At 40.3% G+C, this 27199-nt stretch overlaps 1 protein-coding gene across 3 annotated transcripts in view; it reads right to left on the bottom strand.

Moving 5' to 3' along the window:
• The window catches only part of kdm6al (lysine (K)-specific demethylase 6A, like), a 110721-nt gene that overhangs the window by 9479 nt on the left and 74043 nt on the right, over positions 1-27199 (bottom strand). For all 3 annotated transcript variants that reach the window (XM_026945495.3, XM_026945496.3, XM_053227710.1), the window contains 14 exons: positions 24989-25135; positions 24739-24813; positions 21997-22104; positions 20119-20406; positions 18784-19454; positions 14889-15018; positions 14655-14760; positions 13396-13601; positions 10582-10643; positions 10417-10491; positions 10165-10313; positions 9688-9990; positions 9118-9259; positions 6279-6405 (listed from right to left, as the gene is read on the bottom strand). In XM_026945495.3, coding sequence (XP_026801296.1) covers positions 6279-6405; positions 9118-9259; positions 9688-9990; positions 10165-10313; positions 10417-10491; positions 10582-10643; positions 13396-13601; positions 14655-14760; positions 14889-15018; positions 18784-19454; positions 20119-20406; positions 21997-22104; positions 24739-24813; positions 24989-25135 — 2589 coding nt within the window. The remainder of the gene's footprint in view (positions 1-6278; positions 6406-9117; positions 9260-9687; positions 9991-10164; positions 10314-10416; positions 10492-10581; positions 10644-13395; positions 13602-14654; positions 14761-14888; positions 15019-18783; positions 19455-20118; positions 20407-21996; positions 22105-24738; positions 24814-24988; positions 25136-27199) is intronic.

Raw genomic sequence — 27199 nt, 5'->3', positions numbered from 1 at the left:
CTGATATAACAAGTTTTACTCTATTCCCTACAGTTGCAAAGATGTAAACCAAAAGGTAAATTAATTTATTATAGTGCCATTTTCTTGTGGGTATGGGTCATTTCATTTGCCTAAGCAGGGGGGTGTAATATGTGCCCCCCAGAGGCCAAGCTGTGTGATTATTATGGGGTCCTTAGAGAGACCATACTTTCAAGTTTTGTGGCAATAGCTCAACATGAGCCCTGTCAAATGCAAACTGAAATCCGACTGGCCGATGGCTGCCACGTTTTTAAGTAACCAGGTCATCAAACATCCACTTGTAGATTAGTATATAGATACAGTGTACCAAGTTTCAGCTCGGTAGGACATATGGTTCTTGAGAAACAGTTAACTGGCCTTAGCGCTGCCCCTTTTGTCTAAGCCCCAAACTTTGCACATGATGAATATTATCCTGTATATATTTCAAGTTTTGTGCAAATCCATGGAAAAAGCCATGAGTTAGAGCTGTCTAAGTAAATTAGGCTCCACCTCATTAGAACTGATTGACATGTGGTGGCCATATTGTTTACAAATGTCAACATGTTTCTGATAATTATTGAGGGTCACACTCACTCTCAGTAGTTTGACACCAAAATTGTGAAGATACGGAAAAAAAAAATTCACAAAAGTAGGTTTAGCATATTATGCAAATTAGCAAAAAAAAGTCTAAGTTGGCAGAGCTAAATAGTTCTTGAGGATTTAGGTATTCGAGATATGAGCCAAACATAAAACCTTTCACTATAGTGCCACCATTAGGCCGATCTGGCTCATTTCTCTTGTCTGAGTAGTGGGAGGGAGTACTACGTACTAACCAAGTTGCATATCTTTAGGACCTACGGTTTGGTCTGCATGATCAGTTAAAGCAGAGAAAAATAATAATAATAATGATAATAACAACAAGAAAAAGAAGAATCCTAAGAAAAACAATAGGTTCCCAGCATCTTCGGTGATCAGACCCCTAAACAAGGCCACAAGCGGCAAGCTCTGAAGTCCAAGCAGTCTTAGCAAACAATGCCCCCAGTGGCCAGTCCTTGCCAATATACACAGCACAATAAAGAGACCATACATGATCATACTTATTTTTGTGAAGTTTTCTGACAATAGCTAAATGCTAGATGCGTGCAATGCCTGCTGAAAGCCGACTGGCTGAAGGTGTCCATGGTTTTGAAGTAATTCAGTGATGAATTCTAAGATCTCACATTCTGTCACTGCACACAACCTTTGGGTAGCCATGGGCAATCACCTGTCCTTTTCCTCTCATATTGGTAGTCTGAAACGCTCATGCTCATTCTCCATTACAACATCAGAAGGATTCGTCCGTTTCTATCCACACAGGCCACTTCGAAACTGGACTAATACTGGTTCCTGGCAGGTCTGCCTTTGAGCGCCATTCGACCTCTGCAACTGATCCAGAATGCAGCTGCACAACTTGTTTTCAACCTTCCTAAGTTCTCCCACACCACCCCATTGCTACACTCACACTACTGACTTCCTGTAGCTGCCCGCATCAGATTTAAAACACTGATGCTTGCCTAAAAAAAAAAAAACAAAAAAGGATCAGCACTGACCTACCTTAAAGCACTTATCACACCCCACACTGCACCACGCTCCCTCCGAACCTCTAGCACTGCTTGACTGGTCCCACTATCTCTCAGGGTACAAGGAAGGTGTGCATCAAGACTCTTCCCTGTTCTGGCACCTAGGTGGTGGAATGAACTTCCGCTAGATGTCTGAACAGCTGAGTCACTGGCAGTCTTCAAATGATGACTAAGGCCTACCTCTTCCTGAAGTACTTAATTAAGCACTATCTTTTTCAAAAAAAAAAAAAAGTGTTGCTTTTCTTACTGTATTACCTCCCCAACAGAGTTTTTAGACTGACAGTATTCTTAGTCCGTGACTTAGTGAATCAGTATCAGGACGTATTTAATGACAGAGACTTCAAACCACTTCTGTAAGCCACTCTGGATAAAAATGTCTCTCAAATGCCATAAATGTAAATGTAAATTATTTCTGAGAAATAGCTGTTTTAACTCAACTCCACCCCTTTTCAATGGTTGTGCTCCAAACTTCACATATCACCTCAGAATTCTTTGTGTAATTCTGTGCAGGCATTCATGAAGTAAAGCTATTTGAGTAACCAGCTCCACTCCACTTGAGTTGACTACCATGTGGTCTTTTTACAAATTTCAACGTTTCCAAATTTCAGCTCGAATGGACTTATTGTTCCTGAGAAACAGCTATCTGACCTTAGACCCCTTTGTATGTCCATGCCCCAAACTTTGCAAATGACTTTAGGATCCTGTCCTCTACATACCTTTCAAGTTTCGTACAAATGCATGTAACCAATGATAAGTTACAGCTGTTTGAGTTAATAAGGCTCTGCCTCATTAGAATTGATTGACATGTGGCAGCCATATTGTTTACAAATGTCAGTATGTTTTTGATAATTATTGAGTTTCATACTCTCCTGAATAGTTTGACACCAGGTCTGTGAAGATTAGTCAAAAATCCTAGGTTAGGAGTTTTGTAGGTTTTGCATATTATAAAAGTACCACAAATTTAAGTTGGCGAAGCTAAAGTGTCCAAAAGGCATGTTTTTAGAGTGGTAGCTTCAAGTTTCGTGACGATAACTCAATAGTAAACCTGTGAAATGCCTGCTGAAAACTGATTAGCCCATGATGGCCATGATTTATAAGTAATCATGTCAGCATCAAAAGTCCACTTGCAGATTAGAACCAAGATGCAGCGTACCAAATTTCAGCTTGATCGCACTTACAGTTCCTGAGAAACAGTTATCTGACCTTAGCTCTGCCCCTATACATGACCATGCCCCAAACTCTGCATATGACATCAGAATGTCTTATGTATGCCTGTGAAGCTTGGTCCGAGTCCATGCAAGGAATTCTGAGTTACAGACCTTTGAGTAAACAAGGCTGCATTTCAATAGAATTGATAGACATGTGGTGGCCATACTGTTTACAAATATCAGTATGTTTTTCATAGTTATTGAGTTTCACATTTTTCTGAGTAGTTTGACACTTTTTTTTTTGACGCGTATTTTGCAAATTAGCAAAAATAAATAAATAAGCAGGCACTGCTAAACTGTTCTTGAGGGTTCTTGAAGAAATAGAAGGAGAAAAAAGAAAAATCCTAACAATTACAATGCTGTTTGTTTGAAACACCTGCTGAAAGCTGACTGTCTGAAGGCAGCCATATTTTTGGAAGCATTGGAAGCAATGATTAGAAACCCAGATACAGCCTATGAAGTTTTAGCCTGATTGGCTTTACGGTTCCTGAAAAACAGATTTTTGATCTTAGCTCTGGGGCTATGTATGACCTCAAAATCTTGTCCTGTATATGCCTTTGAAATTTCCCATAAATCCTTGGCAAGCAATCATAATTTATAGCTGATTGAGCAGAATTAAAATTGATTCACATGTGGCAGCCGTGTTAACAAATGTCAACATTTTTATTTTTTTATTTTATTTTTAATAATTACTAAGTTTCAGACACTGGTGGGTACCAAGACAGGCCAAAAATCCTAGGACTAGTTTGAAAAAGTAGGTTTCGCATGTTATTCAAATGTACAAAAATCATGACAGTAATCTTTTCACAATTCAGCAGAGAATCAGACAATGAAAACACAAACACATTAAACAAAAACTTTTCACTGTAGGATGTTTTGGTTTTGGTGTATACAAACATGAATAGCACCCTCCAGTGGCCTATTCGAGTCAGACTGCCTCAGATACTAGTGGGTCTTGACCCAAACCTACCAACCAGGTTTTGTGATGATACCTCAATGTTAACCCTTTCAAACACCTGCTAAAATCTGATTAGCTGACAGATGCCTTTTTTTTTTTTTTTCTCATTAGGTCATTATTTTATTAAATCCAGAAAATCCATAAAATTACCTTGATGCTCCATACCAAATTTCAGCTTGATCAGACTTACAGTTCCTGAGAAACAGCTATCTGACCCTAGCTCTGTCCCCTTTGTATGATCACACTCAAAACTTTGATTTTGACCTCAGAATCTTCTTCTGAATATGTCACTCAAGTTTCATGCAAATCCACCCAAGTAGTAACAAGTTTGATATGTCTGAGTAAATTAGCATTGGGAAATGCCTGCTAAAATCTGATTGGCTGCAGGTGGCCATTTAATTAACTGATTTTTTTACCAATCAGTTATAGATTAGCAGAGAGATGCAGCACAGTCACACAGTTCTGTGTAGTTTAACATCAATTTTTTTTTTTAAGGTTGGCCAAAAATCCTAGGACTAGTTCACAAAAGTAGGTTGCGCATATTATGCAAATTATCTCTAATAATGCCGGATGTTCCATAAGGCAATTTTGTAGAGTTTGTTCAAACAAATTAAGCTGAAGACGAATTTTCACTGTACACCTTATTTTTCAAGAGAGATGCTTGTTTTTGTGTGCACAAACATGAAGAGTGCCCCCAGTGGCCAATCTGAGTAAGAGTGCATCAGATACTAATGGGTCCCTACCTGAACCAGCCATTCAAGTTTCATGACAATAGCTTAATTTTAACCCTGTCAAATGGCTGCTGAAACCTGATTGGCCTATTGCAGCCATGTGTTTTCTGTAATAAGGTCATCAAAAATCTCCTTGCACATAGGATAGATGCACCACACCAAATTTCAGCTTGATCGGATGTGATCAAACAGTTATCTGACCTTAGCTCTACTCCTTTGAATGACCATGCCCAAAACTTTGCATATGTATAAACTGTCGTGTGTGAAAATCCCAGGAGATCAGTAGTTTCTGAAATACTGAAACCAGTCCATCTGGCACCAACAACCATGCCACGTTTAAAGTCAAAGGAATCACACTTTTCCCCCATTCTGATGTTTGATGTAAACAGTAACTGAAACTCTTGAACTGTATCTGTATGAACCAAATTAAGAAATTTCTTTCTACTCCTTATTTTCCAAGAGATATGCATGTTTGTGTGCAAAAACATGAATATCACCCCAGTGGTTGATTTCAGTGAGAGTGCATCAGGTACTAGAGGGTCCCTACCGTTCAAGTTTCGTGACGATAACTCAATAGTAAACCTGTGAAATGCCTGCTGAAAACTGATTAGCCCATGATGGCCATGATTTATAAGTAATCATGTCAGCATCAAAAGTCCACTTGCAGATTAGAACCAAGATGCAGCGTACCAAATTTCAGCTTGATCGCACTTACAGTTCCTGAGAAACAGTTATCTGACCTTAGCTCTGCCCCTATACATGACCATGCCCCAAACTCTGCATATGACATCAGAATGTCTTATGTATGCCTGTGAAGCTTGGTCCGAGTCCATGCAAGGAATTCTGAGTTACAGACCTTTGAGTAAACAAGGCTGCATTTCAATAGAATTGATAGACATGTGGTGGCCATACTGTTTACAAATATCAGTATGTTTTTCATAGTTATTGAGTTTCACATTTTTCTGAGTAGTTTGACACTTTTTTTTTTGACGCGTATTTTGCAAATTAGCAAAAATAAATAAATAAGCAGGCACTGCTAAACTGTTCTTGAGGGTTCTTGAAGAAATAGAAGGAGAAAAAAGAAAAATCCTAACAATTACAATGCTGTTTGTTTGAAACACCTGCTGAAAGCTGACTGTCTGAAGGCAGCCATATTTTTGGAAGCATTGGAAGCAATGATTAGAAACCCAGATACAGCCTATGAAGTTTTAGCCTGATTGGCTTTACGGTTCCTGAAAAACAGATTTTTGATCTTAGCTCTGGGGCTATGTATGACCTCAAAATCTTGTCCTGTATATGCCTTTGAAATTTCCCATAAATCCTTGGCAAGCAATCATAATTTATAGCTGATTGAGCAGAATTAAAATTGATTCACATGTGGCAGCCGTGTTAACAAATGTCAACATTTTTATTTTTTTATTTTATTTTTAATAATTACTAAGTTTCAGACACTGGTGGGTACCAAGACAGGCCAAAAATCCTAGGACTAGTTTGAAAAAGTAGGTTTCGCATGTTATTCAAATGTACAAAAATCATGACAGTAATCTTTTCACAATTCAGCAGAGAATCAGACAATGAAGAAGAAAAATCTTATTCCAACAGGATTCCAGCACTACGTGCTTGGACCCCTAATAATAATAATAATAATAATGATAATAATAATAATATGAAAAAGAAAAATCCTTTAAAAAAAAAAGTTAAATAAATGAATAAAAATATGCACCTTTGGTGCTTGAACCCCTAAAAAGACTTCAATCAAACCCACCTCACAGATGGTGCAGTAGCGTGCAGGTTCGTCCCTGCTCCTTCCGTGCCATATGGTCTCCTTCCCTGCTGCTAGCAGCACCTCCTTTACCTTCTGACACTGTTTGAGTGTCCGCAGCAAACAGAACCTGGACAGAACAGGCCATATTCAGACTACCTCAAAAACACAGTGCACCAGCTGATTTACAAAACAATTTATAAAGAAGACTTGGACATATTTGAACTTTTCCTAATAAAGTGGATAGTGAGTATAAGGCAGCCATTTCTTCTGGTATTGTGAATTAATCCATTAATTGTTACTCTGAGAGTGGCAGGGATTAATAGCGCATATTCCATTTTCATGGCTCGCAGACGACCCTTCGTGTCATCAAATGTCTTCCGTTTACAGACCACTACTGCCAAGTAGCAGTTGAAGAAAAAAATTCTGATATCACCAGTTTGTTTCTTATTGGATGTGAAACATTTACTAGCTGCAGCCATTGCTTTCTGTTTGTCTGTGAAGTCGTGAGAACAATCAATCACAGGGCGAGGGCGGAGATCAGGCCAGGGTTTGTTGCTGAGAGAGCGATGAGCTCAGTCTATCTTCACTCACCCTGATTTACTATTAATGTTGAGATAGTCTGGAATCCATTTTTCAAAGAAAGTTACTAGATTGGATCCCTCCGTATCTTCTGCTAAGCCAAAAATGCACACACTGTTCTGCTGACTGCGATTCTACAATTCTTCTTATCCCTCAGTCATAGCCTGTACCTGCTTTTCCAGCTGCTGTATCTGCGTGTAATGAGTGGTGCCAATAGTTTCCACTGAATCAATTCTCTCCTAAGCTTCTTGAATTCGCTGCACAATACCCTGTATCTTGGCTGATTGATTATTAATTGCCTCCATCAAAACACTTGTGATTTTAGTATCAATCAACTTATCAATGCTGTTGGTCATATTCTGCATCACCTCTAGTGGGTTCGGGTCAGCCACAGGCTCCCTAGCCAGGCTCTTGCTAATAATGCTAGCAGTGTCCTCATTAAGATTTAGCACTGCGTTAGTTTGCAGGTCGCCAGAGTCCACAATGGCTACGGCTTTGGCCGAGTTTTTAGTGTTTCCTGAGGTGGAGCTCGATGACGGAAAAATAATTGTTTAGACTCATTATGTTCAGAATCTTGTTTCATCTGATATTCGTTTTCAAGAAGTTAACAGAGAGAAACTGTAAGAATAACAAAATTTGTCATGCATCTCGCAGGAGCACCCCCTGGCTCTATGGGGCAATCAGATCTGTTTATGGGAGAAAGGCAAGCCATTTTGAAGCTGAGAAAAGATGGAGCCACTATACAAGCATTGGGTATAGCCAGTACAACAATTTGAGATGTCTGAAGGCAGCCATATTTTTTGAAGCAATTCAGCAATGATTAGAAACCCCAGACAAGACAGGCCAAAAATCCTAGGACTAGCACTATACAAGCATTGGGCATAGCCAATACAACAATTTGAAATGGCCTGAAAAATAAACTACTGTGTACTAACAACCAGACATCGAACAAGTCGGCCAAGGAAAACAACAGTATTTGATGACAAACATTATGAGAACTGTTAAGAAAAACCCAAAAACAAGAGTCAGTGACATCTCCAACAGCCTCCAACGGGCCATACCACAAGATGCAAACCACTCATCAGCAGTAATAATCGGAAGGCCAGATTGGAATGCGCAAAGAAATACAGAGATGAGCCTCAAAAGTGCTGGAACAAAGAGTAACCTCTACCAAAGTGATGGAAAGGCCAAAGTGTGGAGAAAGAAAGGATCTGCTCACGATCCAAAACATACAAGTTCATGGCATAAGCGAAGTGGAAGTAGAGTTATGGTTTGGGCTTACATGGCTGCTTCTGGAATGGGCTCACTAATCTTTATTGATGTAACTCCTGGTGGTAGCAGCAAAATGAATTCAGAAGTCTACAGAAACATTCTGTCTGTCAAGTTACAGAGAAATGCATCCAATCTAACTGGGAGGAACTTCATAAAGCAGCAAGACAATGACCCAAAACACACTGCCAACACAACAAGGACTTCATCAGAGAAAAGAGTGGAAGTTTTTAGACTGTCCAAATCAATCTCCAGACCTTAACCCACATAAGCATGCATTTCCCCTCTTCAGACTGAATGGAGAAACTCCCCAAAACAAACAACTGAAAGAATCTGCAGTACAAGCCTGGAAAAGAAGAATGCAACAGTGTGGTAATGTCACTGGGTCACCGGCTTGATGTAGTTATTGCGAGCAAGGTATATTCAACCAAATATTAAATGTTATTTACTTTACATTAAGACCGTCTTTTCCAATAATTTGGCTCACTTAAAAATTAAGTGGTCTGGCACTAAACTTACTGTTCTAATTTGTTTAACACATCTAGATGTAAATATCAGGAAATGAAAGCTGAAATTCTGATCTATCATCTCATATCATTTTTTAATCTCAATCCCAAATGTCTTCAGTGTATAGCAGAAACAATAGAATTGGCCTTGCCATTCCAATACTTTCAGAGGGGAGTGTGTATATGTGTGTGCATATATGTGTATATGTATCTTAAAGAAATATAGGGGGAAGGCAAATAAGAACACCACAAGTCAAACGGCCTGTCCTAACAAGAATTTCACTCTTTTCTATCAGATGGGACAGTATAGCACTGTTACTAGATCAAATATCTTGTGACAAATTAGGTGATTACAGCTGCCTTTGACCAATCATTGGTCAGCACTCTTTGCAACCCCACCCACATGTCACTCTTTGGTCACCAAAAAACAGCATGGGTACAGTATGGATAACCTGCCAATGGAAATGAGCTTAAAATAAACTCACTTGATCATCTCAAAGAGCTTATGGTCAGACACTTTGATGTTCCTTGCCATGTTCCAGGAGAGATGCACCATAGGAACTGCTGACTTGACAGTCTGGAGTTTGTTCCACTCGTACCGTTCCACAGCCAGTTTGTACTGATGTGCTGTGGAGAACAGATATGACAGATAAGCACCATGGCGAGTTCTAGAAGAAGCCTTTATTTGTCAAATATACATTACAGTACAGTGAAATTCTTTCTTTGCATATCCCAGCTTGTTAGGGAATAAGGGTCAGCGCAAGGTCTGCCATGAGACAGCACCCCTGGAGCAAAGAGGGCTAAGAGCCTTGCTCAAGGGCCCAACAGTGGCAGCTTGGAGGTTCTCTGGTTTAAACCCTCGACCTTCTGATCAGTAACCCAGAGCCTTAACCGCTGAGCCACCACTGCTCAAGTTCCCTAACTTGTGACAGCTTGACATGTATCAAGCACTGCTGTGGATGATTTATCTCACAAAGTTTTTCATCCCATTCAAGCATCAAGATGCACATTTACACTACAAAGCAGAAAATACATTTAATAGTCAGAATACATACCAGTCAGAGGGCCCACATTCCAGGAGATGTTATTGCACCAGCCGATGGCCTGGACCCAGTGCACTGTGCCGGTGTTGAGCCAAACCAGGTCTCCAGGGCGCTGGATAAACCGGTACACCGGAACATTGGCCTCATACATATCTTCCAGGTTTGGCCACCATGAACCCATCAGGAAATTGACGTTGTTCTTTTCACAGAACTCACTCATTACCCCCCAGTATGGCTCAGGCACTGCAAACCACTCACAGTCGCCTGGCCCAATGTTGATGTTGACAGAGCAGAAATTGTTATTTTCTTGATGACCTGAGGATATATTCATGTTTAATTATTAGCTCATAAAACCAAATCGCAAAGTTTTTATTTTATACATGAAAACTTCAGATGTAATGAACAGGAAAGGTCGCAATGGAAGAAAGCATCAAAGATGAGGCAGGTACAAATGAACGTTTATGTGTACCTAAATGTCATGCTACTAACCAGGTGTTCTGCTACCAGGGACCTTCATGAAGAGTTGGACAGTGTTCATGCCTAGGATGGTATGGCCCACATGGCTGAGCAGGTTCCCTGCAGACACCACCCGAGCAAATGCAGGCAGCTTACTCAGCTCCTGTAGCTGAAGCTTCCACCTATAGAGGGTGCACAAATGTCAGCACCTCAGTGCTTCCATGTATATTGTGTGTACTTCAGGTATCTGAAAAATGTACAGTTTGGATATATTGATCCACATACTTTTTCTCATCCGAAACATCAATATTTGTCCCAAACTTAATTTGCTTGAAAGGACCTTTCCGTCTTCTTGTAACACTAGTAAGAGAGGAGGGAAAAATTAAGACATACAGCAAAAATAAAACTAACGAATCAAAAAGCAACAGGCTAAATAATTATTAAACATACTTTTCTGATGCTGACATTTCAGAATCTGAGAGTTCCTTTTGGCCCTTTTTTTCATTCTCCTCCTAAAGTACAGAAACAAAAGAATAACAAAAAAACAAATACAACACAATTATAACTAGAGATGGCACTGATTCAATACCCATTATCGGGCCGAAACAAGCAGAAAAGGGTGGCTTGGATATCAGAGAAAAAATATAAAAAGACTTTTGTTTTTTGGTTTTTCTTTTGTTAGGATTGATTTTATCACCTTCATACTTTATTTCATTTATTATACACTCCCCTCTGAAAGAACTGGAATAGCAAGGCCAATTTTTTTGCTTTTGCTATACACTGAAGACATTTGGGTTTGAGATCAAAAGATGAATGAGACCACAGTTTCATATCATTTCCTGATATTTACATCATGATATACAAGATGTTTTAAACAGCTTAGAACATGGCACCACTGGTGGCAGATCACTTAATTTTTTGGTGAGCAAAAGAATAACAGATAGTCTTAAATTAATTTAAATAACTCTTATACCGATGAGCCATATCATTAAAACCACTGAATAATAACAAGTGAATAACATTGCTTATCTTGTTACAATGGCACCTGTCAAAGGGTGGGATATATTAGGCAGCAAGTGAACAAGTTGATGTGTTGGAAGTTGATGACTTGGAAGCAGGAACAATGGGCAAGTGTAAAGATCCGAGTGACTCTGACAAGGGCCAAATTGTGATGGCTAAACGACTGGGTCAGAGCATCTCCAAAACGGCAGGTCTTGCTGGGTGTTCCCGATATGCAGTGGTTAGTACCTACCAAAAGTGGTCGAAAGAAGGTCAACCAATGAACCAGCACCAGGGTCATGGGCGCCCAAGACTCATTCATGAGCGTGGGGAGTGAAGACTACCCTGTTTGGTGTGATCCCACAGAAGAGCCAGTGTAGCACAAGTTGCTGAAAAAGTTAATGCTGGCTATGACAGAAAGGTGTCAGAACACACAGTGCATCACAGCTTGCCGTGTATGGGGCTGCATAGCAGCAGACCTGTCAGAGTGCCCATGCTGACCCCTGTCCACCACCAAAAGCGCCTATAACTGGCATGTGAGCATCAGAACTGGAAGCAATGGAAGAAGGTGGCCTGGTCTGATGAATCATGTTTTCTTTTACATCATGTGGACTGCTGGGTGCATGTGCGTTGCTTACGTGGGGAAGAGATGGCACCAGGATGCACTATGGGAAGAAGGCAAGATGGCAGAGGCAGTGTGATGCTCTGGGCAATGTTCTGCTGGTAAACCTTGGGTCCTGTCATTCATGTTATTGTTACTTTGACATGTACCACCTACCTAAACATTGCTGTAGACCTAGTACATCCCTTCATGGCAACAGTATTCCCTAATGGCAGTGGCCTCTTTCAGCAGGATAATGACACTAGCCCCACCATGCTTAACCAATGAGCTTGTTTGTTTTGGATGAGGAGCAGATCCTTTCTTTCTCCACTCTTCTGCCTTTCTTTGGTAGAAATTAATCTTGGTTGCAGAACTTTTGTGGCTCATCTCTATATTTCTTTGTGAATTCCAATATGGCCTTCTGATTCTTACTGCTGATGAGTGATTTGCATCTTGTGGTATGGCCTCTATATTTCTGCTCTCAAAGTCTTCTTTGAATGGTGGATTGTGATACCTTCACCCCTGCCCTGTGGAGGTTGTTGGTAATGTCACTGACCATTGTTTTTGGGCTTTTGTTCACAGCTCTCAGTGTTTCTGTCATTAACTGCTATCTTCTTTGGCCAACCTGTTCGATGTCTGGTTGTTAGCACCAGTGGTTTCTTTCTTTTTCAGGACATTCCAAATTGTTGTACTGGCAATACCCAATGCTAATATGTTGGCTCTGATTGATTTTCCCTCTTTTCTCAGCTGCAAAATGGCTCTCTTTTCTCTCAGAGACAGCTCTCTGTTCTTCATGCTGGTTTATCCTTTTCAACAAATGCAGTTTGCACAGGCAAAAGTCAGGACTCAAACCAAGAGTAGATATTCAGAGCTATTGATTGTTTAAGCAATCAATCTATCAGGGAACACATGGGAAACACCAATCAGTCACATGTTTCAAGTTCCATGTTCTAGGTTGTTTAGCACATCTAGATGTAAATAACAGGAAATGAAAGCTAAAAATCTGATCGATCATTTCACATTCATCTTCTGATCTCAAACCCAAACGTCTTCAGTGTATAGCAAAAACAATAGAATTGGCCTTGTCACTCCAATACGTATTGTCGCTCCAACACAGGGACTGTATTCACAAACTGTAATCACAATCACCACTATCTCCAAGGACCTTACACCATCACAAGTCCAAGCAGGAATAGTGTGTTAAGGGCTACATGACAAGTGGTTTTTGCCATACTTTAAAACAAACAAACAAACAAAATTTTTTTTAATTGAATTATTGAACTGAATTCAACTATGGCAATAAACAAGCTCCAAAGCATACTCGTCTTCAAAGAACAAGCCATACTTGGGACATCACTGGCCAAAACCAGAACCAATTTTTGCCCAGTTTCCCACTAAACACTGGTACCATTTTTACAAATACAAAAACTAACACTAAATGTAAAACTCAATACAACAACTGCATGGTGATACGGATCTAATGAATGCTGGGTTTGACAACCTAAACATGCAAATGTGGTGACATTCCAAGTATCAGTCCAAGTATCCTGAAGCTGTTGCTATTTTAACATTTTTCTACAGGGAAAGTATTTTAGTCTTTGTAGAAATGTTCTGTAAACAGGTCCTCAGTGGCATTTATGCATGCTTGTTGGTGATTACCGTACCCTTAGTGACTCCTGGAAGGATGTAGCCTGATACTGGGCATACTTGGCAATCGTGGTAAGGGACCGGCTGCTCTCACATCGCCACTGCTTTCTGGTGCCGCTGGCATCCCAGTTTTCATCAGCTGGCTGGCACAGCTGTGTCCACACCTCCACCAGGTGCTCTGGGTTAGCCTCCACTAGAGTCTTAGTGGAAAACAGACCTAAATCTAAAGAGATAAGCAAAGAGAAAAGGGAGAAGAACATATAAAACTTCAATATGCAGGCCTGTATCTGATGCAGTAATCTACGTCTCAGTAATCTACATGCAAAGAACACTATAGTTCATCATAACACTCAATCCTCAAACTACAAACAACATTTTAAAAATCTGTATACAGACAAGGACTATAGACTTTTAACTGTATGATCCTACTGTTTCAAATGTATAAATGTGCAGAAAAGTCTGAACCAGTGAGGGTTAGTTACTGGGGCAATAAACCTACCATTATATTCATATAAAATTCAAGATATGTCATGCAGATGGGTGACAGAATAAAAGGAAAACCTAAATAAATGAGTGAAGAAATGTAACTAATGCAGATTCTTTCAGGCAGCTGTACTGCATGATACAGTTAAGCAATTATCCATTGGATCCCCTTATTCTTATTTATCACCTTTATCCTATGATGAAACATTTTTGTCCTGATGACAATGGTCTCTTCCAGGATGACAATGCTCCCATCCACAGGGCACAAGGGCTCACGGAATGGCTTGATGAACATGAAAATGATGTAAATCATATGCCATGGCCTTCACACTCACCATATCTCAACCTAATTTAACACAACCCAACTGAAATGGGGAATATCTTTTAGCAGAATGGCATGTATACCTCCAATGCTGTTCCAGAGATTTCTATGCCAGGAGAATCTATACCAAGGTGCACTGAAATTGTTCTGCTGGCTATCAGTGGCCAATCATGGAATTCGTACTACTCAAGCCTTGCGTAAATGACTTATGACTTGTCTCTGACCATGTCTGTGTCTCATTTTATGATGAGCTAAGCCTAGGGCTGGGCTCATTTTTTTTTGCATATTCTTATTTGCGTGCACTATTTAGTTGTTTGTGTTTGTAAAATGCAATTAAGCAATTAAAATGTTTAATTTCTAAAATGAGCACATATAAAAAAATCTATTCTGGGACATGATTAGACAGACAGAGAGACACACATACACATACACACACACACACTAAATAAACACTAAATAAATAAATTTTACCCAATTTGAGAGCTCCTGCCAAGCCACGGATGACAGTGACTGGGTTGGATGGGTTGGTGCAGAACTGGTGCAGTGGAGGGAAGAATGCATCTCTCTTATTCTCCAACTGTAAAGATTACACATGAAGATTATACAGATAAATAACCAGAAACCAAATTGTCAAAAGGCATTTAAAACAAAATGTGCTAAAGCTTACATTTATACAGCGTAACTAATTAGTGGTAGTGCACTCACGTAAATGCTGGGTGTGGGGGGGTTGAGCTTGTCCTTTGGCAGAGGGGGTGATGGAGGAGGAGGAAGGCGGGGTGGAGGGCACTTATCCAGCAGGATGCTGTTGTTTGAAAGACCATTCTTTCCAAGATTTCTGCATGTTATTTACAAAGCAATGTAGTTAGACAGATTTCATGACCAAAAAAACAGGATTTGGGGATCTGTATTAGAATGTGTTCTTTGTGGTTGGGGTGGGTGAAAAGACTATTATAAATATATATAATTTAATTAGGAACACCTGCACATTCATGCAGTTATCTAATCAGCCAATCATGTGGGATCAGCACAATGCAATAAAATCACACAGATACAGGTCAAGAGCTCCAGATGATGTTCACATCACACATCAGAATGAAAAATATGTGATCTCTATGATCTCTCTCTGATTGTTGCATGGATGTTCGTACCAGAAGGGCTGGGTTGAGTAATTCATAAACTGCTGATCTCCTGGGAATTTCACACACAACAGTCTCTAGTGTTTATACAGAATGGTGTGAAAAACAAAAAAAAACATCCTGTGTACAGAGGGTCTGCAGACTGAAATACCTTGTTGATGAGAGAGATCAAAGGAGAATGACGAGACTGGTCTGAGCTGACAGGAAGTCTACAGTAACTCAAATAAACACTCTTTATAACCATGGTAAACAGAAAAAAACATCTCAGAATGCACAACACATCAAACCGTGAGGAGGATGGGCTACAGCAGCAGAACACCACATCAGGTTCCATTCCTGCCAGCAAAGAACAAGAATCTGAGGCTATCATAGGCACAGAATCAACAAAATAGTTCCAGTTTCGATAAGCCTGTGGAATCCAATGTGGTCTTTAAGGTGAAATCAAAGTGGAACCCAATGTGGTCCTCAAGAATCTGACCAGGAATCTGAGGCTATCATGGGTACAGAGTCGACAAAACTGGACAGTTGAAGAATGGAAAAAGGTGATTTTTTTTTTCTTTTTTTAATACTTGTCCAGTTTGGGTGAGTCTGTGCCCATGATAACCTCAGATTCCTGTTCTTGACTGACAGGAGTGGAACCCGATGTTGTTGAGTGGAACCCGATGCTGTTGTAGCCCATCCACCTCAAAGTTCGATGTGTTGTGCATGCTAAGATGCACGGTTGTAAAGAGTGATTATTTGAGTTACTATATCTTTCCTGACAGCTTGACCCAATCTGGCCATTTTCTTCTGACCACCTCTGTTGGTGTGGAAGAAATCAAGTAGCCTGCACAGAACCCTGACCTGAACCCTTGGGGATGAACTGGAACGCCACGCCTCGTCACCTGACATCACCGTGCCTGACCTTATTAATGTTCTTGTGGCTGAATGGGCACAAATCCCCATAGCCAGATTACAAAATCTAGTAGGAATCCTTCACAAAGAGTGGAGGATACTATAACAGCAATGGGGGGACTAGATCTGGAATGGGATGTTCAACAAGCACATATGTGTATGATTGGTCAGGTGTCCACATACTTCTGGAAACACAGTGTATCTCTACTTTATCAGGTACATATAGCTCATCTGTTGCCCTGCACATCTTAGCCCCTCCCTACTTCATTAGTAGTAGCAATCCTCCCTAGAGCTACCACTGACCAGGTAGTATTTGCATGGTGAACCATCAGCACCACAGTGACACAGACATAGTGGCATGTTAATGAGTGTGGAATTGATACAACCTTTTCAGTCATACTTGCCATTTTTAAGCACTATTCATGCCCTTTTGTTGACCCATCTCATAGGTTTAGAGTTCTAGACAACGGCTCATTTTCCTATACAGTGTGTGTGTTAACCATCTACACTTTATCAAGCACAAAGCACTGACCTCAACCCCACTGAACACCTTTGGGATGAACGGGAATGCTGCAACCCAGGCCTCCTCGCCTGACATCAGTGCCTGACCTCACTAATGCTCTTGTGGCTGAATAGGTTAACCCCCACAGCCATTTTCCAAAGTCTAATGGAAAGCCTTCCCAGAAGAGTGAGTGAGTTATTATATCAGCAAAGGGGGAATAATTCTGGAATAGTATGTTCAAAAAAAGCATACATGGGTGTGATGGCCAAGTGTCCATACTTTTTGCCATGTAGTGTACATTAATAATCATGATACACTTGAGTACCATGGGTATCATCTGCTGTCAGTGCTTTTATATATTCACATTCACCACCAATTGACATTATTAGAATAATACTGTAAATTAAAGAATAAGAATAGTAAGATTAGAATAAGAATAAACCAAGTTTACTGGTTCTCATTCTGTAAATGTAAATGATTTCTGTAAAATCATGTTTTTACTGCTGTAGTGAAAAATGAATTCTCTGCTGCATCTTTGTTTTTCCTTTCTGTGCTTATGTGGCATAATTCTTCCTGAACAAACCAAAAAAGACATTAAAGAAAATGCTGTAACATTAATACATACTTCTCTACTGCCACACAGAGGTTATCTCATAAATTGGTGCACAAAAGGTGACAACATTTGACCCAGCATATGGACATCTGCGTTAGGCCTGGGCCGTTGATGCTTTATCTTGAACTATCGCGATGGCTGTCAAGTTGGATGATTTAAATGTCTGTTATGTTTCTACATGAGAATTCAACAAGTACCTGTGCTCATCATGAATCATATGCATGCACAGTTTATGTAATTTTATTTCAATTGATTAATGAGCTTAGTTACAGCTAATAACCTGGCAGGTTTATTTACAGCCCCGACTTCAGTTTTGTTGACCTTGTATTGTATTGTTGACCTTGTTAACGTGTAATTAAATGGGTAATTTAAAAAAAAAAAAAAAAAAAAAAACTGACTAAATGCTAATGCTAGCAACTAGCATCCACAGGCCACTTGTGTTTTTTAATTTCACTAAAGTGATGTAATGTGAACATGACACGTGTTATGTACATCTGGCCATGCCAACTTCCTTTCCTGCCTCACTGGCCTACCCCGTTCCAAAGCCATGGGCGATAGTATTGTCAATCAACGTTAGTTATGATTGGTAGTGTGCCATTGTCCTATCTCACAAGCCATATATATGTCTTTATTGCAGATGTGTTTGGAAGTGCAGAGAAAGTTACTTTACTATAAACAAACCCGGCCTCATGGAAAAAAACTGCAGTTGTATGTGAGGTAAAAATGCATGGAAAAACATCTATTTGTTATGTACTTGTCATAATGATGAAGAATCCATGCTATGCAGAGAAAATAGGTTATCCAAGAACACCACTTAGCAGACAAGGTTTTGAAAATGAAATCTGTGAAATCTCTTTGCTAAAATCTCCCTGCTAAAGAGCAACATTCTTACAGAGTTTATTTTAAACCCAAAAATGCACCTTATCAAAGACAGTAATCGCAATGAACAAGTGTGTTTAAAAAAAGATATACAGGAGGGTAACTCTCCAAAAAGGGTGGAGATACATGAACTGGTCAGAGTGGGTCTAAGATCTATCATATGACAGCTACCAACCGAGAAGGGTGAAGGCTAACACGTTTCCTCCAAGACACAAAAAAACAGCCAGCCACATCTTTTTGAACTGCTATTCATGCTCAGTCACCGGGCAGTGTAACACCCTCAGAGGAAACTGCTGTCCACTCTCTTCCACATACATGAGCTTACAGATGCCCACGGGTAGAGAGTGTATGCCATCCCTCCCACCCAGAGAGCAGAGTCAACTTTCCTCTCTCGGACTCCGATGGCCACGGATGGCTGTGGTATCGCCAGGATACGAACACGTGATCTACGAATAATAGGGTGAATGCTTTTCTGTTGTGCCGCTCTGGAGCCCATAAATATCTGGTAAATTTAAAATAGTAATTACGACCTGCCAGTAGAAGACGCTTATATAAGCACAGAAATGTCCTACCTACCTGCATGCTTTGAGGATGTCTGAAGAAGTTGGGTAGATGGATACAGTGGAGGATGAGTGCACGCTTCTGAGAAGAGGGCTGGCTTTGAGATATGCCTCAGGCGGCTCAGCCTTTAGTGGGCTCTGAGAGTCCTCAGAACATGCCCCTCCTGCACTGCCATTTACTGTGGCTGAGTCAGGCTTGGTAAAGCTACCTGTGGGCTCGTTGTTGTGGGGTGAAGACGAAGTGGCAGACAATGCAGAAGCGGGTGAAGAAGCAGCTGAGTTGGCACCCAGGTGCACATGGTTAAGCTTGGAGCTTGCTGGCAGGCTCTCCTTGCCCATCAGTGGAGCACAGAGCTGTGGATTGCCTGAGGAGTGGGTAGCTGGCGAGCCAGATGTGTGCTTGGGGCTGCAGTGGTTGGCCGCAGTGACACAGCTGCCCTGCGCATGCTCACTCTCTTTGGTCAGGGGAATGCCTGAGGTAGCTGTGTGAGCGGAAGCAGTTGATAAAGAAGCCGAGGAGGGGGATGGGGAGGACGGGTGACTGACGGCTGGCTCAGAAGAGTTGCTAGGGGTCGCAGTGGAATGTCCGACCTGATTGTGAGGACCACCATCAGCCCAGCCACTGGAAGAGTGCGCCCTTTCCCCATTGGGACCTGCCCAATGTGAACCTGGGCCTTTTTGAAGCCCCTGCAAAACAGAAAGTGTGGGGATATATTTTACTTGTGTAAAACAGAAAACAGCATCAGCAATACTAGTCATAGTTCTACAACCATTTTGTTTATACTTGCAATTAATTCTAGACACAGCTGACTGGGAACAACCACCACCTTTTACCACTCTCAGTGTTGTATTTCCTTCTTGAAGGAGTTTTATAATACTTTCCAGTGTTTCAAATGACAACTCTCTTGGCAGGACCATTAGGTTAAGGTCTGTAAGCACTCTCTTTTAACTGAAGACTAATTTGCATTTTTAGACTTGTGCCAGTATTTGTTTTAAAAATGCAAATTACAAGGTGATTCCATAATTTTCTCCTCAACATTGAGTGATTCCATATTTTTGATCTGGAACAAATACGCCATTAATTACAATAATTTAATTTGTTTGAAGTATGTTTCATGTTTCATAAAGCCAGAATGTTCAGTTATTAAACAAAATTGTTTTCTGTCATATCTGTGGTTTGTTTATTTGCTACAAAGTAAAAATAATAAAAAAAAATTAAAATAAAATAAAAAAAAGGGTGGTTGAACAACCTCTAAGTGTTGTGATTTCATCATTTTTGCCAGGGGTTGTAAACGAAGGACTTAAGGAACACAGATCAATTGCAGTAGAGCAGCACTTGCTTCACACAAACCTGAGTGGTACTAAGATGCTGGCTCTTCCACGCATCACCCAGGCTTGTGCAGTTGTGAGGTAGTACATTAGAGTGCAGGTAAGGCACGTCTCCATTGGTTCCCGGTCGTGGTGTGTGATTATTGCCAACTGAGGAGGGTTGGGGACTAGGAGGGAGTGGCCCATTGGCCAGTGGCTTAGAAGCGCAGGGGGGGCGAAGCACAGGGCTGCCAGAGTGGGGCAGTGAAGGAGCAGGTGTGGGGCCGTTGGAGAGGGGGGGCCGCATCTGCCCAGCTGCATTCTGTCCCATCTTTACAGATAAAACAAACATATACAGAGAGTATAAATGATCTGACCATAAATATTTGATCTATCTGCCTGCACAGGTTCATTACATTAACAGAAGAAACAAACAGAACTTGACGCTAATGGCATCGACTGGGATGCCTCCACCGCCAACGAGTCTTGCCCTTCTTGTTACTAATATGTGTGCCTGAAATACCCTTAAAATATTTCAAATAGGAAGGAGCTGTTGAAGAAAATCTATTTCAGACATTTTACCTTGCTGTGACCTTAACCCTGTTTGGATCAATTCCAAAATCTAATCAGTTCAGCTGCTGGTTTCTGTGCTTATTCCATATAAATCCTGCAAACATTCAACCACTCATTCTTGACACTGCATCAACCAGAATCTCAGATGGATGTACAGACGGACAACCTAAAAATATACTGCCTCCACCACCTGGTTGAACACTTGTAAATACTACAAACTGGAGATAGTGTGATAATGAGAATCTCATATTTTCTAAAATTTGAATGATTTAAAAGATGTCCAGTAAAAATGGCCATTATCAGAGCTCCAAACCAGTCTGAGGAATAAAACAAAAAACCAGAAACGAAGGGTATTTCATAAGGAACAAAATACAAGTGAAAACGGCAAAATCCTTAACTATTCTATACAGAAATGTTCAATTGAAATACCTGTATCCCATTAATAATAACAATAATCTATAAGCTATTTCATAGCTATTTTGATGGAAAACAAACAGCAAAATTTCATAGCCTGTGTTAGTTTGGAAATGTCCTTGTCAATACAATTAAAGTTGCCAGGTATAATAGCTATTATAAAATGGATAGCTTTGGCTCTAAAATCTAAATGACTGATTGATGACTGACTATATTATTTACTAATACTCACCCATTTTGAAGAAAGTGAACAGGCAAAAGGGAAAAATGGAGAAGCACTTCACTTATGAAATTGCTTATGAACAACAAAGATCAGTCTGAAGTGGAAAAAATGACACGTAGTCTGTAGTTTTATGTTTACATTTCAGGGTTCGTACAGTTTAACCATTTTTCCAATATGAAAATGAGTGATTTATATTCTATACTGGAGTACTTAGAGACCACAAAGACGGCATGTCACTGAAACGTCTAGCAATTCTATCGCCTTCCCACACTCTAACTTCAACAACCATCATAAGGAAGCACACATTTCATCAATAATTAGCAGGGGTGACCACATTCTTTTAACCATATATTGTAAAATGATTAGAGAAACTTCCATTTTACTTCCACTTTTAAGTACATTTTTTGATTTTGTTATTTTTCAAGGACACCTCATTACTAGATATTGCAACATTTATTTTCCTGACCCTTTGACTTTCAAGTGCAGACAGAAAACTTTGTGATGCGATTTACATTTGAACGTTTACTGTTCGAAGGACAAGGTGGTACGTTTAAGCTCATTTTACACCAGAAATATCATGAGCAGCAGAGCAACTTCCAGTATGTTCCCTTAATAATCAATGCACACTTTTACACCTGATGCATGCTCACATAGTGTATTGTTTCTGGGTGGAAACTCGAGAAAAGTGCAATGGTCAAAGCATTTGTAAACCTGTTGCTGGTGCAGCTGCATTGTTGATAGCTGAGCTTCCAGCTGTTCTAATATCTGCAACTGCACTGGCTTCAGACTTGCTCTGTTAGCCCGCAACTGCTCCAACAGCTGGGGGGAAAAAAAAAAAAAAAGAGAAAAAAAATCAGGAAGGGAAAGCACTTCACTCATACACAGAAAAGTGGTCTGAGATAATAAATTACATTATGTGTGATCTGACTGCATTGCTGTACTGAACTAATTGTTAAAAAAGGTCTCATGATGTACATTTTGGTCTGTAAAATTTTTTGGCCGATGTGGCTCTTTTCTTTCTCGCTATACTTCTTATTAGCTTTATTTTGTCTTTGTAGATGGGCTATCTAGATGGGCTACAATGAAAGTGTATGTCTACTTCATGTCTCACAATCAATGCATTTGAAATACCATTTTTTCAACATGGAAGAAAAGAGATTAAATCTGCTCTGCCTAAACACTTAGTACCCTTAACCCTACTGCCAGTAGATGAGAACGGTAATGCTACAGCTGTTGCATTAAGGAAGGTCCAGTTTAAACATTTCTACATCTACATCAAACATAACAGCATAGGGATCTGCTGTAAGCAGCATTAAACACAGCAGACACCACAATATAGAGCAGTATTATATGCAATTTGCTACAAAACTACAAATAAACAACTCATTGTTAAAGTAATGTCTGATTCGCTGGGCTTCATGGTGGGATCCAAACTGCCGAAGTGCAGGTCATTTAAAAAGAAATCAGATTAGCGCATATAAACACTTGAAACAAATTACTGCTAAAATCTTAGGAACGTTTACAGCATATTCACTGACGGCAACCTTAAAGACATTACTATGGTGGTAAAGTGACAGGAGCTTCCAAAACTGTTTTTCCTGCATTGATCTGCAAGGTTCTCGCCAAACGCAACAAAGCAAGATTGGGCTAGCTTCATCTACAAGCTGTAGTTCACAGGATGGTGGATAAACAGCTCTTTCTAAGTAGGTGATGGGCCGAGTCTCGCTGTCAGTCTTTGATTTTGAGTTACTCAATCTCTGGTTAGGGACTGAGAAAAACTGACTCACACTTTTTTGTGTGCAGTGGCGATTGTTGCCATTATGGATTTTTGAACAATCCTTCTTAAACTTCACAACTCATAAAGCTAATCGGGCAAACGCTGTCAGCTACTAAGCAGGTTTGTTCCATAGATTACAACCTGATGTGTTCCTCTGCTGTTGTAGCCCTGAGCATTCCGAGATGCTTTTCTAGTGAAGTGAAGTGAAGTGACTTGTGGCCAAGTATGGTGACCCATACTCAGAATTTGTGCTCTGCATTTAACCCATCCAAGTGCACACACACAGTAGTGAACACATACACGCACACCGTGAACACACACCCGGAGCAGCGGGCAGCCTTTTTTTTGCTGCGGCGCCCGGGGAGCAGCGGGGGGTTCGGTGCCTTGCTCAAGGGTCTCACCTCAGTCGTGGTATTGAGGGTGGAAGACAGCACTGGTCATTCACTCCCCCCACCTACAATCCCTGACGGACCTGAGACTTGAACCCACAACCTTCAGGTTGCAAGTCCGACTCTCTATCCACGACTGCCCCCACAGAATGGTTATTTGAGATACCATAGCCTTTCTGTCAGCTCAAACCAGTCTGACCATTCTCCTCTGACTCCTTTCAATAACAAGGTATTTCCACCTTCAGAATTGCAACAAAATTTTTTTAACATGTTAATTGAAATATTGAAGTATGAAATATTTTAGAATTTTTGCAAATACAAAATCGAACATAGTTCTGCACCAGGGATTGATTATTAAGTGTGAGGCTTGGCCCACAGCCTCCAGAATCCAGAATTTCATGTATTTATAGTGTTATAATTCGGCTATCAAGCAGTTCAATGGTCGAATGTGCGAAACCACAGGTCAGGCTGAAATGCTAATACCAGGAAACACTAGAGACATGGGTGTTTAATGTCCACTCTGGCAAGAATGCCACTGTACCAAGAAGAGTACTTGGGTAACATGATTAGACCATAAGTCGCTCTGGATGAGGGAAATGTAATGGCATAAACTGTCACAGATTTCCATCAGAAACTGCCAAGCGCAATAAATGAACGTGCCAAAGGGAGCACTGTGCTGTAGCCCTCTGTTGATGCTTATCCTCTTGCTAGATTTCTGAAAGCAAGCACAGCCATTCTGGCAAACTGTTGTTTTAGCTACAACAGAGGACCACAGACGTCAACTCCGCTGATGAGATGTAGGCTATATTGAGTATATGGGTCTCCTATCAAGCAACATTAGCATAATGCCAGCTAGGAATGTATTTACTTTCTTAATATCGTACAACAAACGTTATGTACTTTTATCACCTACAGCTAAATGATAGAGTAAAGCGATACCCTTACTGCTTACTTCCTACTTCACTGATTGAAAATGACGGCATGACAATTCTTGATAATGCTAACTCTAATTGAACTCTGCTGGCCATTACAGATTCTAGAGGCATGGCTTTGTACATTAGCCTGAGACCTAATCTTTACTAACCTTGACTAATGCACCTTTAAGTTGTTCTAAAGAAGCAAGACGGTAAAGTGACTTTTTGAGTAAAACTGAATATGTCCCCAATATTAAGTCTGACACCTAGTCATGTTTTTTTCTGTCATTTAGGCATAACTGCTCGACTGAAAAAAATCACACTTCTGTCAAAGAGAAGCGCCTTTGGAGAAGGAACAACCAAGGCTGCTCACTTGTAGTTTTTGTGGTGATAGGTGCCAGTTTGGAGTTTGTTGCTCGGCTGGGTTATTGCCCCACGCTGCAATACTCTGCAAATAAAACACAAACATGTAACGTCTTATTTCGGCCATTGACCAGCTATTTTATTGATGACATTTGTAAGAAGAAGTCACACAGGAGAAATGTAATATAACCATTCACATACTAAGAACGCGATTTTAAGAAGGTGAGGAGGTAAAACTTCAGGAAAAGTCTACCAAATACCTTAGCAGGACTGGAAGTCCTCTTCCTCTTAGCAGGGTTTGACTGTTCATCATCTTGGCCACCAGGACTGACGTGGGGGGGCAGGGACTGCCCAGAGCCATGTGCCTCCATTAGAAGCCCTCCTGCACTGGGGTGAGGTTTACTTACCTGTGAAAAAGCAAGGTCACAAAAAAGGGATGGTGTTACACACCAAAAAGGCAAAGGACATAGAAGAGAAGCAAAGAAACTAAAGACAGAAGATTTCAAGATTTCACTATAATTACATGGGAGCTTATATAGTCTTCTAAATTGTCTTTTCTAAAGAGGCTTTCTAAATAGGTTTCAAAGCCTCCTTTTTTAAATGACTCAAGAAAGCCACACAGTTTTAGCATGTCTATAAACGCAATATGTGAGTCATATAGACAATTCGAGGACTGATCGTGTAAAAGAAATGCATTACTGCTGATTCATTTGAAATTCATGTTCTGTTCTTATGGTTTCTGAATGCCCTTGTGGATTAACTGATATGAACGGAATGCATGAAATAAATCATGCTGAGGGCCCCACCCATTGTAATTAATAGCTGAAAATTTTGCAAGTGTGTAATTTTTTAAAACTTCAGCACCTCATATGCATTCAAGCAAGCACAATAAAAAGCTAAATATAAAGACATATTGTATACAATATAAAGAAATGTAAATCCAATTTACAATTTAATCAAGTAATCCTCCAATTTGGCTTTGAAAAGTCAAGCTGGACTGCTCTGGTTGAGATTAGCACCAAATTTAACCCTTTTTCTGGATTTTTCCCCCCATTTTACTCCCCAATCAAGTCATCTGGCAATTCCCATCCACCAGCCGGCTCGACCCGATCATACAGCAGCTACCAACTGGGGAGGGTGAAAGCTAGCATATGCTTCTCCACAGCGTGTGAAGCCAGCGAACAGCATCTTTTCGAATTGCTGATCATTCTGCATCACAAACTTGGAGGAAAGCTGCACTCTTCCACTTGCATGAGCTCACTGACACCCGCAGTTGGCTAGCATCACTCTGACTGACAGCGTAGAGAGTGTAGAGACAGCATGGCCAAATTTGTTCCCTTGTTTCCCAGCCATGGCTGGTTGTGGCATTGCTGGGACTCAGACTTGTGATCTCCCGAGAACAGGGCAAACACTTTTCAGGGCTTTTTAGCCATGCACCAAATATAAACGTCAAGAAAAAAACAACTATATCTATCTAAAGCTGTATTAAACCTACGTTAAAAAAATATACAAATTCAAAACCATACACTAGACCTGGAAGTCCATATTCTAGGGACCAAAGGGACCAGAAGACAGAAATAGTTATTCTTGCAATATTGTTTTGTATGTTTAAATGAGTGCTCATGGGTTATTCTGTGAAACTAGTGCTTTGAGTTCATAACTGTGTCAGGATTGCATGTTTCAGAAGGTGCAAATGTTTAACCAGATTTACATTTCCTGAAGGAAATACACAGTGCTTGCAAAGAGCTAAAAGAAAGTTGAAAGGAAAGTTGAAAAGAAAAAACACAACATTTTAAAACAAAGTTGAAAGATAACTTTAAATAAAAGGAATAAAAAAATAAATAAAAAAGCAAAAAGCCACCATTGCCATTTTGTTCCAGGTGATTGCCAGTATGTTGTTAGGTGGTTGTATCGCAGGTGATTGCTGTATTGCTAGGTGGTTACCATGGTATTCTAGGTGGTGGCTAGTGTGTTGCTAGGCAGTTGCTCTGGTGTTCTAGGTGGCTGCCAGAGCACTCCTATAGTTTACTAGGTGGTTGCTAGGCAGTTTTTATGATGTTCTAGGGTGATACTATGGTTTTCTAGGTGGTTGCTAATGTGTTTCTAGGCAGTTGCTGTGGTGTTCTAGGTGGATGCTAGGGTGTTAACATGGTGATCAAGATGGTTGCTAAGGTGTTGCTAGGTGGATGGTATGGAGTTTCAGGTGATTGCTAGGCTGTTGCTATGGTATTTTTGGGTTCAAATAATGTCATGATATTTGGGATATAATAATCATATTCTGTAATCTGGAAAATGGTTTAAAATATTTAATTTCACCTCAAAGCATACATAGATCTTTTTAAGAAATAATTTATTTTTAAATGAGCGTCAGCAACGAGCCTGCTCTCGATCTAGCTTGGTCTGACAAACTGACGAAACACAGGCTAAGCTGGTCAAACTGGTGACTTTGCCAGATATTATTTTCCAGCTTT

This window comes from Pangasianodon hypophthalmus, chromosome 2 (assembly GCF_027358585.1).
Source record: "Pangasianodon hypophthalmus isolate fPanHyp1 chromosome 2, fPanHyp1.pri, whole genome shotgun sequence".
NCBI lineage: Eukaryota > Metazoa > Chordata > Actinopteri > Siluriformes > Pangasiidae > Pangasianodon > Pangasianodon hypophthalmus.
This window is presented reverse-complemented; position numbering and strand designations above follow the sequence as displayed.